The following is a 17,672-nucleotide window of genomic DNA, read 5'->3' as shown; positions in this document are numbered from 1 at the left end:
CCGAAAAAGGATTGTTGAATCCAAAAACGGATTTTGCGTTTTTTTGAGAAATCCATAAACGGATCATGAATCCAAAGTATCCACACTCGAGGAGGATATTTGGGATAAAATCTAGCGACTTTGCTGATAAAGCAACTGCTTCGAAAGCTGTTTTGTTGCAATATTACCGCCTGACGTTGCTCGCAGGACTGCTATTGTGTTGATGGTGGGTTGAGATCAAAGTTCGATCTTTGTCAATTGATTCTGATGTCAAATTGTGACCGTGGGAATATTTTATCCAGAAATATTTGACTGAAATTGGTGGCTCCTGAAAATGTAGTCTCCGGCCTTGGGATTTTATTATAACTGTTGACAACCCAAAATTTGAAAAATGGCTCAAATTGCGTCGGATCTGGAAAATAAGCTTTTAGGCTTTTTAAGGACGTTCGCGCCCATTGCTACTGCGCATCTTTTCGCACATGTCACGCACACGTCATTCATCGTAGACCACGCAGGTAAACACGATGCTAAAGGAGCAAAAATTTGCCACAAGAATGGAACATGAAAGTATGTGGCATCATGGGATAGCTGTGGACCCAGGTCTTCTCGGAAATGTCACGCAATGGCGTGACAGTGCGAATAGACAATCGCTTTGAGAACTTCGCAGCGATTTTACTCTCTTGAATGCTCGGTGACCCCCATTTTTCTTTCCGTAGATCACTTCCTTTCTTGATTTTGTCCATTTTAACAAAAAACAAAAAAAATCTGTACGCGAGAAGTTACAAATATTTGGCCTTTTATGCTCTCGTGCGACCGAAGTTTTCTTTCTTAGACTAATATGTATCGTTTTTCAAGGTCTATTTCACTTCAGAAAAAGACATCAACTGCAAAGGTTAATTTAGTTATATTAGTTATGTTGAACTGAGTACGTTTACCTGATCTAAATTTCACTCATGTAGCTTTTTTATTGCTGACAGTTTAAAGCTAAGATCGTCTTAAAGTAACGCAATCTTCTAAAAATGCACCTCATGATCTCGAAAACGAGCTCGGTGACCCCCCATTTTTTTTGCCTTTTTGGCAAAAGTAGATCATTACCTTTCTGTGTGGCAAGTTTAAAAAAAATCTGTACGTGGGAACGTTTTGGGCGCGAACGTCCTTAATTGAGGTTTTTTTCATATTATTATCTTCTTAAGATTTTTATCTGGATTCCCATACTAACCCTTATATTTTTGTCGGCCATGCTCACACTGAGCTTGGGGCGCCTGTGGTTTATTTTAAATATGTCACGTATCATCCTCAAATCAAACTGTGTAAGCATGTGTAGGTATTTTATTTTGTTCTTTGATTTTAGGTTTGCTTTTAAATGTTAAAGAAAGTTATTCCTACGTCGCAAGCTTGTACAGCGAGTAGACAGTTTTAAATTATTTATATTTCAGCATCTTCGCGTAAATTGTCGTTGTTCTATTTATCCTTTTACTGCAATCAGCTTGCTGGTTAGTGTTTACAACACAAATCGTGAAATATATTTTTAGCGTCGGTAAAATTAAAGAGACATTTTATCAAGCAAACGTAGTGTGTAGTGTTTGTTTCATGATTGTGTATGTTCTGCAGAAGCAACCTGAACTGCTAACGAAATTTTTTTTGTGACCGTTTATAATTGTATATAGTATAGTATATAGCATTTGCCTTTTTGAAACTTACATTGTATGGTAAAGATAATATATTTTGAAAATGCCTTGTCAAACGATTGCGAGTTGCGGGATCAAAATATAACTAAAACCCTTCCCCAGTGGGAAAATGTTTGTCAAGGAGTGCCACGTGACCAGCCACAACCAGGGTCTCTTTTCTTAACGAGAAGGGAGGTAGAAAAGGGAGACCCTGGGAACGAGGATGGGATGGTGATCAAAATGTTTCTCCTTTTTTTGTAGGGGAAACAAGTGCACAACAATGGGAAAACGAAGAAGATGTAGCGTCACAATTAACTCTGCTTGGACTTGTGGGTATCGAGACTGTGGACGAATCTGTAAGTACACGAAATACGTAGGAGCGCAAGGCGTGTGAAGGAAGGAGAAATTTTCAACACGCATATTATAATTTGATTAGTTACGAAAATACCAAGAAATTTTTTCTTTATAATTTACTCTTCATAATTCCAAGCGGAAAAAAGTAAAGATTTGACTTTGCTCTTTTTAGTCTGAAAGCAGAAAGCGAGTAGTGGAGGGAACAATTGTTCAACAGCCGTTTTGGAGTTTCCAGGGCTTAAAAAGATACAAGAAAGCAAATCTAAGGGAACAAGGTCTTGTTGATGACCTTTGCAGAGGAATCACTGTCAATACAAGCTATTCTTCAAATATTAAGGTGTGTTAGACTCGTCAATGTATGTCTTCGTTTGCTGATTTTTGTGAAGAGCTGGAATGAAAATTTCTTTAGAGGTAAAGGAAATGGTGGACCAGCGAACAATCAATCAGAGGATTAGAGAATGAGTCATGAAATTGTTTCAGTGTCAGTCGATTTAACGGTGCTGTATGGAATGAATTTTGTTTGCTATTTGTAATTTCTAAAGTTCGTCTTCACTAACAAATTCTGAAACATATGTACATCTTAGTTGAGTTTGTCATCACTTATATAAGCGGCCCATTAGACTTCCTGGGACACCACCTTTACCTTTCTATTACTGTCAACGATTAGTGTTGTTTCTTATTTAAACAGACGGTACCCATTCCACCATTTTTTTTGTCATTTGGCTGAGTGAAAAGCTTTTTGCTTAATGACTTATCGCAAAATCGTCACTGGAGTAAATTCTGGCTTACAGCTTCTTTGAATGATAAATTACATCAGTTTGTCAAGTTTAACTGCTAATCCTTCCGCTGTTTTACTGTTGTTTTGTAGAGTGAGGACGCGGATAATCTCCCAAGACATGTTGGTGACAGCATTGATTGTGCTCTACTACAGTTTATTCTGGAGATGGGTGAAACTTACCAAATATGGAGAGACGAATATCCTGAGGACACACTGGTATACAGGAGTGTGAGCCCAAAAGGAGTCTCACCCACTGAGGAGTTTGCTGTTGCAGTGATTCACGACAAATATACTGGAACTGGATACAAGTTGTACTGCAGAGGATCACCAAGTTATTTACTACCTCGCTGTACAAAAATGGCTCTCACCTCGTTCGGCACTAAAAATTACGACGAGGACGATAGAGACAACACGAGGAGGAAGATTTTACACTTGGAGAAAAGAAAACCTTCAATTGAAATAGTTTGCTTGGCCTCTAAATATTTTTCATCGCCTCCGGGTGAGTTGTAGGGCTTCCTAAGAACTCAGAAAACCGTCTTAGTGCAAGGATCCATTCCATATATGGTTGACATTTCTAGCAATATTGAGTCGTCATGATTAGGATCTTCTTATTACCTCAACAGACGACAACAGGTGGGAGGATGAAAGAATATTGTCAGATCTAATATTCACTGGTTTTGTTGGCATCGAAGAAACGATCCGAGAACAGGTAAATGATTTCTCTTGACGCAAGCGCTTTTATTAGTGGTTCACTACAGCTTTAAACTGTTTTCCAAAGACGTTTTTTTTCAAGGAAGTGTAACATGCAACTTTTGCAGTCTTACTGAATCATTAGTCTCATTCGGCCAAAACCTTTAATGCGCCACGAAATTATGCACCCCTTGACAACAATCAATCTACGTTTTGCGCGAAAAAACGGTCAGGATTCTTGAACTTGGCCGGTTATTAAAGTTTAGTATTTTGTTTAGGTTCCGGATGCAATTTCAGATTTGCGTGACGCAGGAATCAAAGTTTGTATGGTAACCGCTGACAACTTGAGTTCAGCAGCTTCATTTGGATCCAAGAGCGGGCTGTTGGCCCCAACAGAAGATTGGAACCTTAAAGAGTTTTCTTTTTTTGGATGCGACAGCAGAAGGTTTAAGAACGTAAGTAAATATTCAACTAAATATTTGGAGGTTTCCTGCAATTCTCAGTTTGTTGCTGCAACTAAATTGAAGATCTCCGCTTAACCATTCTTTCTGAAAATTTATTTTGTAGACCTCACAGAATGTATCTTATGGATAAATTACAGTATCTACTTACAAGGGGGCGGGTAGGGGGTTTATGCAAACTGTGTGAGGCCATGCACGACCCTCTCCCTGTTTGCACCAACCCTCCCTATCCTCTAAATAATGACCTGTCCCAAATAACAACACATTTTCTTTGACATAACAGGTCGATCAAAACACATTTGATCAATGGTGGCCTAATGAGATGCGTATCTTAGCAACAGCTGGTCCTGGGGAGAGATTGAAATTCATTAATCACATCAAATACACTCGGTCCACTCCCAACGGAGAGGTTGTTGCTGTGACTGCATCTGGCGTGAATGATGACAAAGTCCTGAAGACCGCTGACGTGGGTCTAACCATGGTAATTATATTTATGTCATATCTTGGCTCCAGGTAGTGGCGAAGAGCAGAGAAGGGAGAAGGATAGTAGTCATATAATAATACCTTATTTATACTACGCTATTTCTATCGCTATCCATTAGCGCTTTACCATAATTCTAAAATTATCTCAACTATAATAGTTAATGCAAATACAACCCAGTACTAACTAACTAACTAACTAACTAACTAACTAACTAACTAACTAACTAACTAACTAATCAACCGACTAACAGTAGTAAATAGATTATTAAATTATCTAGTAAAAAGCTTTTCTAAAAAGATGTGTTCTAAGATTGTGTTTGAATCGCAACACATTGAACCATATCTGGCAAGTTTGTAACCAACGTCAACCAAACGATGGCCATTAATTGATTTCTTTGGTAGACCATACAATAGTGAGTTACAATAATCTAATCTGGAGGATACAAACGCATGTGCAAGCATTTCACCCGTTTGGGAACTTAAATATTTCCTAATGCGTCTGATATTCCGAAGATGGTAGAACGCAGCCTTGCAAATAGCCATAATGTGATTTTCCATAGACATAAATGAACCACAAATTACGTCAATATTTCTAGCTTTCGTTGATCTATTGATTGCCTCATCATAGACTGAGATGGTAGTTAGTGGAGGGAGTGGGTGATGACGCCCATTTAAGACAAGTAACTCAGTCTTGTCTCTGTTCATCTTTACCATACTGGCAGTCATCCCAGTATCGATGTCACGTACACAAGCTTCCATCATGACTTTGGCCATCGCAGATGAGTCAGGAGACGACTCAAAGGTCAAATACATTTGAGTATCGTCCGCGTACAGGTGGAACTTGATATGGTGGTAAAGTCAAGGAATGGTGCGACATTAACAATATATCAATTAATAAAAAAAAAAAACAACAACTTTTATGATCATAAAGTCGCCACAAAAGAGGAATGGTGTAGTTAACATCCAACTTCCAATAGATAGAGATGGATCCTACTTTTCATTACAAAGGAAAGATCATATTAAATACCAAGGTGTTTTAATTGATGATGCACTGAACTGGAAATATCAAATTTCGTACATCAAGTCAAGAATCGCGTGTAATACAAGGATTATATCAATCTTACGGCATTACTTATCCTTGAAACAACTATATTATAATATCATATGGCATTCTATCATGGGGAAGTACTTATAAAACACATCTTCAAAATTTGCAAACAAAATTAAACCATGTTGTCAGACTGATTTCCTTCGCTACATCTTACGGACCAAATACTGTAAGCGCTTTACCATTGCTGAATCTACTTGATATTCTCACAATGGAAAATGTAATTTCTTTCTTTGTTTTGAAACTTACCGGTACTTACCAATGGCATAAAGGTGAATTACCGGATATATTTGAAGATTTTTCCCGCAAGTCATGCCTATAATACTAGATACGCAGTTTAAAATAATCTATACAAGCCATGGGTGCGCACAAATATAGGCAAACAGTCCATATACTACGTAGCTGCTGATCTATGGCAAAAATTTCCTGAAAATGTTAAAAACGTACCCTCTTCAAGATTTAAACAAAATTAAAGCAGCAATAATCCTTTACTTATAATTTAACGATTATAATCATCTTTGCTACTATTTTCATTGTATTATTTCTTCATTATTTCCCTGAACTACAGTAAAAAAAAATCAACTCGATATAGCTAGGGGCTAACTCGAAAACCTACCAATAAGGAAGAAAAGACTTGAGTTTCCGTAAAACAAAGGCCGAACAAAAAAACAATTATCTTAATCAAAGAACGCTTATTTTCTGGGGGGAGGGGGGAGGGGTTCAAATGCGCGAAAGGGGTTGCATATCCACTAGCGGATCTGGACTAGGGCGTCCAAATCCGCTGTGACACCGGCACCAGAAACTTTGTTTGCACTCAGGATCGGACAATATTGGCCATCGGTCGTCACTGTGCGGAACTCGCGGACTGTCAGGCTCATATTCGTGTCAAGATGCAACTATTAATATTTTTCTCGGGTTTCGTTCAGAAAATCATATACCTAACATAATCCGTAGGGGGTGCCTAGCGCAGTTAATAAGAAATGAATTGTTTGACCTGGTAGGGAGTGACCGGTACAGATGTGGCAAAAGAATCAGCTGATATTGTCTTACAGGATGACAATTTCTCCAGCATCGTTGAAGCTGTTAAATGGGGAAGAAACTTGTACGAGAGCATCCTTAAATATCTGCAGTTCCAGTTCACTGTCACCTGGGTAGCTATAATCGTCGTTGTTGTTGGAGCGTGTGTCACGACGGTATGTCTATAAACGACACTCTAGTTAATGTTAATCGATTTTTAATAAATCTTCGTCTTATCATTCGGAACTAGGGGTTAGCGCTCACTGGAACATTGCTTACTTCTATTTCGACCAATCACTGGTTACTTAAACGTTTCTATCAAGGATCTTGACCACCATCCCCGTCCACTCTATCTTGCTAGCACCGTAAGTAGTGGCAAAGTCGTAAACTTGCTTATTCACTCTGGCTGATCCCTCTTTCAGTTTCATGAAGCGACTTGGATTTCTATTCTTCTCCCTGGACGGAATGTTAGTCCATCGCAAGGTTGCCGTTGGAAGAGCGACAGTGTATGGCAAAGTTTCTAGGCCTCGAACCCGAGTTCTGCACAACCATGCCTCCGCAGAAAGAGCAAGCGTGAAAATTGATGTTTAGCCCGTATTACAGCTGCGGCATAAGAGCGTGTTTTTAATGGCGACGGAAGCAACCTATGCAGCTGCGCAGCTGCAGTAACTTGCTGTCAGTTGGTATGGTTTGTAGTTTAGTCGGGATCGAACCAACGACTTTCCACAAGCAAGTTGTTGTTGATAATATGAGCTGACTCTGTGATTGCCTGTCCTCTTAGCATGAAAAAATAATAGCTTTAAAGAATCTTTTGTTCATTTGCAGCGGAGTCCATTGTCAGCAACGCAATTGCTCTGGGTGAACCTTATCATGGACGCTTTAGCTTCTCTTGCATTGACACGTGACCCACCATCACATGACGTCCTTATACATAAGCCTTACGGTCAGCACAAGCCACTGGTATCCCGGATGGTGATTAGGAATGTGATCTTTCACTCCATTTATCAACTGGCTGTCATGTTTGTGCTGATGTTTTTTTTCTCGGATTTTCTTGACATGAGAAATGGATATGACGAGTCCAGTGTATGTCGGCCAACACAGCATGGTACCATGGTTTTCACTACATTTGTCTTTATGACGCTTTTTAATGAGATCAACTGTAGGAGATTGCAGGACAGGAATGTGTTTAAAGGATTACTGCATGGAAAACTTAAGGATAGAAACTTCGTGTTTATCGTCATATGGATTCTTACATTTGGTATTCAGGTAACTTTGCCAGTAAAGTGTAAGCAGTCATTTATCTGATTGTTCATTCGTTTTTGCATTCAGTAAGTAATGGAATGAGTTCACATACGACAAAAGATGTTGTAATAAGAACCAATCAATCTCTTTGAAAGACATATTCGTTCATCAAGCCTATAAGGTAGGGCTGTCACTTTGATTGTTGAGTAATACCTTCTACTTCGAAAGAGCAAACTTTCAGTTAATAAAAAGGGGAGGAATGCTCGTCGTCTCGCTTAGGGGTGTAATTTTCGGATTTTGGTCTCACGTAGGGTGTTCGGGGCAAAACGCCTTCCTATGTAGCCGTGAAGGTCTCCTTCAGGGTTGCGCGCGAAGAAATGTGTAATTTACTTTAGGCGCAAAAAGAAGCCTGGGCCACGCCCAGATTGGTCTCCTTTAGGGGTTTAAATTAAAATTGCCGACGAGCATCCCTCCCTTTTTATATGGGAGGGCCCTCCCCCATCCTCCCGGATGTTGAAATGGTTTTGACGTATAGATGTTTGCACCATCTGTGCAATAAATTTCACTCTCAAGAATGAAAACGATTTTGGAAACATCGTTAGGAAGAAGCATGAAAAGGGAGAAGTCACTATTTATAGCGGAGCGCCGAAGGCGCGCTCGCGGGGCACCATTGCTAAGAAAATGTGGTAACCCATCTATGCGAGAAAGTTTGGTTTTGGTCAGCATACGACCGTACGTCCACCCCTCCTTGTATGCCAATGTGACCAGTATCACGTGATCATATCGCGGGGTCAAGTTTAGAGTTCATCGAGATCAATCTCGTATCCAGAGTCCTCGGGTTTTTGGTCAGCGGCTGAGCGCTCGAGAGACTTAAAACTATTTTTTTGATTGATCGCTTAAACTGGGGAAACCCCAGAATTTGGAGGGAGATTCAAAATCTAAAACTGGTTTTTGTGCTGTTTGGTTTGTCTTCCTCAGAAATGTTTAAATCATAAAAAGAGTAAAACGGCGGGTTTGAATGATGTCTAATACCGCACGGGAATTTTCTCACGCTGCTAAAACTGATTACTGTTGCTGTTGCAAAAGTACCGTGGGAAAACATTACATCAGCCTCTATGGGGAGAAATCCGTGGAAGGTCTTGTCGAAGGGAAAGGAAAAGAAGTCGTTCTAGTCGTTCTAGCGCTGGAGCACTAATTGGGGACACTGAAAACTGAAGTTAACAATGAGCGCAAGTTAAATCAAATGTTAGTTTTTGAGGAGAGGGGACACCGAAGCACCCGGAGAAAACCTCTCGATGCAGAGTAGGGAACCAACTAACTCAACCCACATATGACACCGAGTCTGGGAATCGAACCCGGGCCACATTGGTGGGAGGCGAGTGCTCTCACCATTGCGCCATCCCTGCATCGCAGAAGGTATCATAGTCATTGAGTCATTCAGCCATTCAGGTGTCGTTTCCACAAAAAAAAATGTCGATCGTGTTGCTGGCACGATAGTATTCTGCACGATGGAATGCACGTGGAAACACTGAAAATACACTTACCGAAAGCGTCAGAAGTTTCATCTTCACTCGCTCTTACAGCAAGCCGATGGTCATTTTTCCGGTTTCTTTTGTGTTGTGTAAGGTTAAGATTTTTGTTTCTCGAACACTTTCAACCCGCCATTTCTACTGTTTTTTGTTCTCTTTTCTGTTTCCGTTTAAACTCAAGCATGCGCTATACGACCGGAACCCACGTTTTCTGGGAAAATGGAGTCCATTATCCCAGAGTGTCTCCGGGCGCTCACCCGCTGACCAAAAATCCCGAGGACTCTGGTTACGAGATTGCATTGAGTTCAGCTGTGTATTTTAAGTTGACCGCTGACCAGGCACTGGTTTTCGATTGGATCGCAGGCTCAAGCCAGGTTAACTTACAAGAATGAATAACCCGGGAGTTCTGCTTTTTAGGCTTGGCTAAATCTATATATTATAATAAGCTCAATAATGCACTCATTTTGATTGGTTCTCACCTATGATCTTTTAGAGGACAGACGCATAGCTGACGTCATCAAAACCTTTTAATTATTTATTATATGAAACAAATAGATTCCATGTGGCCGTGCGTCTGTTCAGTAATATATCACAGATGACGTCAACATGTGGCAAGAATATCTGTGACACACTCAGTTATTGCCTCGTTTTTTGTTATGGCCACATTTTGAGAGAAATTTTCAGGATCGCCTCTTCCCTACTCCCACTATTAAGGGCTTTAAGATAGTGGACAACGGTTGGCTGGGACGGTTGGATGCGTATACCGGAGACTTTGTACGAGTACGGTAGAAAGGCGCGAAATTTTTAACTTAAGATTCGGCCAACGCGACCGTAGAACGGTGGAATAAACATGTCTTTTGAAGAGGCGAGAAATTCTCTTGTAATTTCTTTTGCAGAAGGTTCAATTACCGAGGAGGAATTTCTTATTTTATACCATGAATACGAATCAGTGAATCCTCTTTATCTTACTGGGAATTTGAACCATTTTGTTTAGATTCCTTGGATTCTAGCGAGTGTAAATCCGCTAAGGGGAATTGGTTCATAAACAAAAAATGCGGCTACAATTATCTCTTTTACCTATCTTTTCTGCTTTCCTCCTGTGTCATGGTGGATTATGGATAACGCTACATTGAGAACAAGCAAATTTTGGTATGAGCCGCGATGTGGCCGAGTGATGTCTTTGAACGAACTCAGAATTTTCGCTAGATTTTTTCATTTCAGCGATGGATAAATCAAGACAAACACAACCAAATGCACATTTAACCCATTGGGTGATCAGTTTTCAATGCATAATAAACGAAAAGACTAAATAGTGCGAATAAGTATGGATGAATTCCTACCGTTTTCACCGTAGATTCCACGACGAGAAACCCGGCGAAAACATACCGTCCTAGAAGCACGACTGTCAAATGTCACGGGGATTTTGCGTGACATGACACTCATCTAACCGTCCCAGTCTACCGTCGTGTACTATCTTAAAGTCCCTATTGACTCTCCCATCCCGTCCTCCAAATAAAGAACATTTCCGGGGAACTCTTTTACAAACTGAAATTACAAAAAAATTATCTTTTGCTTTTTTTACAGCTTGTCATCGTACAAATCTTCACAAACGCATTTCGTGTCGTCGATATGGAGTGGGATCAGTGGATGTGGTGTCTTTTTTTCGGGTTTTCTGAGTTGATCTGGGCCCAGCTTGTCTTCACTATTCCAAAATCAATCATTCCGCGTAAGATAAGATGCTGCTCATCTGGAATCTCGGAAAACAAGGAAGGTTGCTGGAAAAAATTCTCGCGTATCCGGGGTATTTCTAAAGTCCGCAAACAGGTTTGTCTTGTTCAATAGCATTCTTCTGGTCCTGTCGAGAACGCGAAGTTAGAATGAGATGTTTGTGTAAATGTCACGGTCAAAAAGAAAAAAAAAAGAAGTTTTTGATGATGGTTTTGCATTGGACACTTCTTAAAACATTAGACTCATATATTGAAAAATGTAATATTTGGATTGAGCAGTGAAATGTATTTTTTAAGATACGGACAATCTCAATTACAGAATCTGAAGCCTGGATTTTTTAAGGCTTCTTTCTTTGAGATGCTACTGTAACTGCAATAATTGTTCTCTTCAAAAGTCACTATTTTAGCGAATGGTCCCTATTTTAATGCTAAGAAACCAATGGCGCGCTTTATTAAGTGTTTCACTAGGTACTCACTCGCCAAATCCTTATGAAACTCCGTCTTGTGTTGATGTTTCAAAAACCAATGTTTGATTTGATTTCTGTTTCAGTTTTCACAGTACATATGTACAAAATCACGCTCTACCTGTCAGTGTATTGTTTTCAGCAAGCCGCTGATTTCTCCAGTGTTCAACACACATTAATAAACTTTTTAATTTCCTTATTCTCTTTCTTCAAGTGTTAACTGAGCAAGTTTGATATTATGTTAACTTGATAGGATAGTGCATTCTATTGCCAACTGCGATAAGAGTGGCTCATGCGCATTGAAAGCTGGTGATCGCTGCATTACCCATTTATCAATTCTTCACTTTTTTCAGAACCAAACCATGTACGTATATGGTCATCAGAATGGAAGATCCTTTGAGAACGTAGTTTCTCCAGGAGGTTCGAGAGAATTTCGGATGGATGTTCGTGAAACAATGCATTGACAAGGACAACACGTATTATTATTGTTATTGTTCGCATTAATCCATGACGTACTTCCGATATATGTGTTTGAAGACAACCATTCTATTCATTCTTTCAAGTTTTTGAAATAATCTCTGGATAAGGGTAGAGGAAAGAACAAATTTAAAAGTACTTATAGTACGAAATAACTTGGCGTATTATCGGTTATTTTCGGTTCTTTCAAGAAAAAAAAAGTTAAGCCCATAAAACGAGTGGCTGCAAAAGTGTTAACTGTATTGTATTATGTACGATGGACAATTTGGATCAGAGGTATATTTTGTATTATGACAACCTGGATGGTTTTATGTTTTAACCGCCTTTTATAGTTTTCTGAAGGTGTTTGCAAGGATTTTGTGAACGACACATGCTGTGTTTGTTGTGTCCACTGTTTCCAAGTGTTTTGCCATGCATCTTTGGATATCCAGAAATGCTGCCCCTAATTAGATGCACGCGTATTTCAATAAGCGTCACGAACTGTCCCTTTGCTCTTCTCCCCATTTTCAACAACACTCGTGTCTTGGTATTAACTTCTTACTAACCGAGCGCGAGGGCCGTACTGGGGAATATTGGGCCGAGGTCGTGGCAGTACGGACCGAGCGCAGCGAGGTCCGTACAAAAACGACCGAGGTAAGTAGTTTATTATATGGCTTTTTAATTACCTTTTGCTTTGTTTTTGCAAGCCCGTAATCGGCCCGTGGGCATTACGGGAGAATAATGCTCTACAATTCAGTCACAATTAGCCAATCAGAGCGCGCGTTATATCTGCTACAAACACAAGCCATATAATAAATACAATTAATGTCACAAAGTGTCTCCCAAATTCTGCTCCTTAAGTGAGAATAAACAGCTGCATTTACCGAACCCAAAAATAACTCTAACCTTAAACCGTACGTTATTGTTGGAAATAGCTAGCAAAGTCTTAGACTTAAAGGGACACTTCATGTTGGATGTGAAACTTGAGTTGGCATCTAATCACACGCATTTCCGGTCAGTATTTCTATGGTTCAATCATTATTTTCTTTAGTATTCAAATATGTCACTTGTCCTTTGTCGTCAACGGTCGACGTTCAATCAAATTGAAAAAGATATTGATCATGCATGATGTAATGACAAGTGAAGGTCGGTTCACATACATACGTCAATGTGACGAAATAAAATTCATATCGCTTTTATTTGTACACAACGTTGTCTTTGTGTTTGAAATTTTTGTTTATTAACTTTTTGTTATTTTATTTATTTTTATTTATTTTATTATTTTTTTTAAAACACGACTTACAGTATAATGCTTACTTGCACAACTCACAATACAATCTTATTAATTATTGCTATAAAGGTATACATTCATTTATAATATTCGGAGCGAGTATTTTCAGATTACAAAACAATGACAAATTGACTGTACAAAACACATGCTATGCAAACCATTCGGTTACTTAACAAATAGACTGGAATTACTTAGAAAACGGGTATTAACCACTGGAAGAAGATGTGTGGGTGATTTAGGCCGAAAAAAAATTGGAAAACATTTATAGAAAGAAAAGGATATGACCTAGGGGCTTACCAGGTGCGAGCAAACCAAGTTTAACGAAGAAAAAGCCTCCATTTGTTTTTAAAGAAGGTGGAACGATAACTACGGAGAGCTACTTGTTTTTCAATTTGAATAATTGTGCTCAGTTTACTATTAAAGACGGAAAAACAAGGCAACGCTTCCCCTAATTTACAAGAGTAAATATGATATCTTGCAAGTAGAAGGACCAGATCAATCGCTGCATAAGTAGGGACATTAGACAGCCCCATCAAATGAAGATCTGTGAGAACAAAATCATTTCCAAGGTCCTTTTGAAAGAGGAATTGCTTAACATCATTCCAAAAACTTTGTGTTATGGAACAGCGCAGAAAAAGATGAGAAATAGTTTCTGTTTCATGTTCACAAAAGCAACATTTATCTGATTGAACACGACTGATTTTCTTTAGAAAATCATTCGTGGCAATCCTTCGATGTAGGAGCTTAAAATGGAAGGTCCTTAATTTGGTAGAAAGCGTACAGTTAAAAGCAATAGTGTATGCTACTTTCCAGTTGACATCACACATTCTGAGCACACAGGTCTCTGAGCCACTTTTCTTTGCTACGGATGGGTGGGGGAGTTCTTTTTTTCAAAAGAGAAGTATAGATAAAATTATTGACCTTACGTTTGGAGATAAGCTCAGTTAAAGTCACTCCTTTCACAGTTTCCTTGACGTGCATCGGAGTATCCCTGCAGCTTCCTCAAAAAGGATTTTACAGATGATAGAACTCCATAGAATTCTAGCCATTTTAGTTCATGAAAAGCGGTCCTCAATTCGTCATACCTAAGGAGGGTACCATTCTCGGCTTGCAGGTGAGAAATCTTGCTGATACCGTGGCTTAACCAATGTTTATAGAAAACGGGCCGGTCATTTATTCGAATTAGGGAATTATACCAGATAATCTGATCACCAATGTTTGCATGATTAATAGTCGCAACGTCAGAAAAATGTAGCTCTGCCCAGGTTACTAGGACCTCACGGACAAATGGGTTACTTATCCCTAACATAGGGATGTCGTCTTTATGGAGATTATATGAGAAAATTGCCTCACCTCCATGTTTCTTTAAATTGTCATCAAAAACAAATTTCCATTTTCCCCTATTTGTCTGATCGAGGTATTTTTTGATCCAGGAGACTTTAAGAGATTGATTGAACACGTTATATCTTGTCGCCTTTGCCGTTCCAAAGAAAATCAAAAAGGGGTTTATTGGCCTTTTGTAATGCCTCCGTGGAGGTGGGTAGAGGTGTTAGAATATAGACAAGTTGGGAAACCAGAAGACTTTTAATGAGAGTTATTTTTCCAATTAGAGTAAGCCTTCTGAACTGCCACAATTCGATCACATTCTTTATTTTCGTGATCCCCTCATCATAGATGGAACGAAGCATTACATTTCTGTCTGCTGCGAACCAAACACCCAATGCAAAAACTTTTCCTGTCACCCAGGAGATATCTGGCTTATCACACTGTATAGGTCCCCTCTCTTTTGCTGAACCCACCCAAAGCACTTTGGTTTTCTCGAAATTTACTTTAAGCCCAGAGATCATGTGAAATCTGTCCAAAACCTCTACTGCGTGTAGAAAGGAGCCGTCTGAGCCATCGAGTATTAATGTCGTATCGTCGGCGTATTGGCTTAGTCTGTGTTCGATCCCATTCGTTTCAAACCCCTTTTTAAGTCATTGTCTGTCCTTGTGAAGTTGGCAAATATCTCGACTGCTATTATAAACAAATAAGGGGACATTGGGCACCCTTGTCTGACCCCTCTACTTAGAGTGAAGTGCTCTGAGACCCAAGCGTTATTTTGGATAGCGGTCGACACATCATCATAAAATAATTTGAACCAGGTCACCAACGAGGGACCGAAATTAAAATGAACGAGAGCTCTTTCTATAAAGGCCCACTCGATCGAATCGAATGCCTTTTCGAAATCTATGAACATCAAGAAACCTGGTTTATTCATGTCGTCCGCAAACTTTATTATTCCGTCAATTATAATAGTAAAATACATTCACTAACTGTTAAAAGGCCTTCACAAGACGCTTTGCCGTCCTCATCCAACCTCACGCAATTTTCTCTTGCGAAGAACTCAAGGTCTTCTTGAATATTTTGAGTTGTTTTGCTGCTATATAGCTCTCTATAGAAATTCACACATTCTTGGAGATTTCATGGTCAGAGGATAACTTATTTACTTACGAATACGCTCACAATGTTGCTAAAAGGATCCGAAGTAGAAGGGGGAGGGGAAGTATTATGATAACACGGGCTTATAAAATATGTCTAAATTCATTTAGAAAAAAAAAATGGATTCAAGCTTATATTTCGCCAGTCGAGTATTGAGCATCCACTTATAACCTAACTTAGAGAATAAAGAGAATGATTTTTTTTTTCATAACACTGACGTTTAATAGCCCCGAAACGTCAACGTTTAAATCTTTTTACTTTGGCGAATTAATCATCTTTTCCTCGGTTAATGCAATATTTGAAAATGGAGGGGAACGAACAATCGACTTGCAAAGAACGATAAAGAATTGGATGAACATGTCATGATCAGAATGGACTAAGAAAAACCCCTGCCATTTGTCAAACTCATTGTCACATTTTTTCTCTGAGTTAGGAAAAATTACTCGATCAGCATCGAAATATGCCAAATGGGTTTAGTTTAGTGTTTAAAGTACGCTTGGGCATGTACAGATGCTTTCATTGAAAGTTTGATGTTGGTTGTCCTGTGGTGGTGCACCCTCATGACTGGACCCAAAAATGTTGACCTGTGATATACCCAAGGTTTTATCTGGTCTTTTTTTCTGTCTGATTGATTTTCAGTACGCAAAACACTGGACTCATGAGAACGACCACCAACAGAACCTGATGTCCAGATTGGTTGTGTCGGTGAAAAGAGATTCTTACCTTGGCGGATTGTGCTTCTTCACTGTGGTTTTATGATCATGTAATACATTTCTTGTGCGTACAAATGGGCTTGGATCTGATTTGATGCACACTGTCCTGTATCGTGGTTGCTTTAGGAACAGCAAATCAGTTCGTGTTTGCGCTAAACTTGCCTTTGCCCCACGATGTAGAAAGTATGAATAAAGAAGAGTCCTCTTGGGTCGTTAATGTCTGCAATGCTATGCTCATGCAAGTCAGCGCTGATGACCTCCAACAGTGTCACATGCAGTCCCATAATCCTTCCAATGACATATAGAATGCCACAACTTGTGACAGTGACCCATAAAATAATCACTATTAAGTAAAACTATGATCCTCGCAGTTATGGGCGCAATTTTAGCAATTGCGTAGAGTACAGAATGCTTCTCTACGCAATTGCTAAAATTGCGTCCATAACTACGAGGATCATAGCTTTATGTTACTTGATTTCATACCCGCAGTTTCATGTCTGATTCATTTCATATCATTTCATAGGTACTTTCGTTCCAAGAATAATCACTGAAACCTCAAAAGCTTGAACTCGGAAAAATATCATGATGCTGCCACCCTTAAATCTATCTTTACGTTATTGATTTTCCTATTGGACAGTTAACTTGAGTACGCACACAAATTTAAAATGCCAAAAAAATGACTGACTTATTTCAGTTCTCACCGGATGATCTTCATGCCTCGTCCGCCTACTCTCTTGCTGGCAAAAAAGGTTCTCAGGTTAAACCTACCTTACGTGGGTCACACCGTGTATTTCTTATCAAACGAAACTATAAACTCAGTTAAAAGGTGTACCACAAAGATCTCGTGTTTCATCTTGCTTTTGCCATACCCTCCCAGGGGAGGGAAGAAGGGATGAGAGGAAGAGGGGAAACTTGTTCCCTTGTTCCCCAAATTGCTTCCGAACTTGTTCTCAGTTTTTTGATCCCTAAAATGGTTTATGTTCCCTTGTTCTCTAACATGTTTTGCCCTTGTTCCCCAGTTTAAGTTAACCATGTTCTCCAAAACCCCTGGGAGGGGCTCCTGGGAGGGCCTTATTGATGGTACTGTTACAAATTGGGGCGAGTTGCCAGCATACTTATGTAAACACACTTGTAATAAAATCTTGGTCTGAAGGGTAGCCAGGACAGACTTTTAGGTGGGGGTTACATGAACGTATTTCCTTGTGCCGCTGACAGCCTGTAATTTCGTAAAT

General features: G+C 39.5%; 1 protein-coding gene across 1 annotated transcript in view; it reads left to right on the top strand.

The window, feature by feature from the left end:
- Nucleotides 1–13,262, top strand: part of LOC138000791 (plasma membrane calcium-transporting ATPase 2-like) — a 26,868-nt gene extending 13,606 nt beyond the window's left edge. The window contains exons 3-12 of the mRNA XM_068847435.1: nucleotides 1,908–2,002; nucleotides 2,173–2,337; nucleotides 2,869–3,277; nucleotides 3,402–3,487; nucleotides 3,747–3,923; nucleotides 4,213–4,410; nucleotides 6,522–6,713; nucleotides 7,363–7,803; nucleotides 10,893–11,132; nucleotides 11,853–13,262. Coding sequence (XP_068703536.1) covers nucleotides 1,908–2,002; nucleotides 2,173–2,337; nucleotides 2,869–3,277; nucleotides 3,402–3,487; nucleotides 3,747–3,923; nucleotides 4,213–4,410; nucleotides 6,522–6,713; nucleotides 7,363–7,803; nucleotides 10,893–11,132; nucleotides 11,853–11,963 — 2,114 coding nt within the window. The 3' untranslated portion in view covers nucleotides 11,964–13,262. The remainder of the gene's footprint in view (nucleotides 1–1,907; nucleotides 2,003–2,172; nucleotides 2,338–2,868; nucleotides 3,278–3,401; nucleotides 3,488–3,746; nucleotides 3,924–4,212; nucleotides 4,411–6,521; nucleotides 6,714–7,362; nucleotides 7,804–10,892; nucleotides 11,133–11,852) is intronic.
- The last annotated feature ends 4,410 nt before the right edge of the window (nucleotides 13,263–17,672 follow it).

The sequence above is a fragment of the Montipora foliosa genome, chromosome 4 (genome assembly GCF_036669935.1).
Source record: "Montipora foliosa isolate CH-2021 chromosome 4, ASM3666993v2, whole genome shotgun sequence".
Classification (NCBI taxonomy): domain Eukaryota; kingdom Metazoa; phylum Cnidaria; class Anthozoa; order Scleractinia; family Acroporidae; genus Montipora; species Montipora foliosa.
Note: the sequence above shows the minus strand (reverse complement) of the source record. Positions and strands in the feature narration are given on the sequence as shown.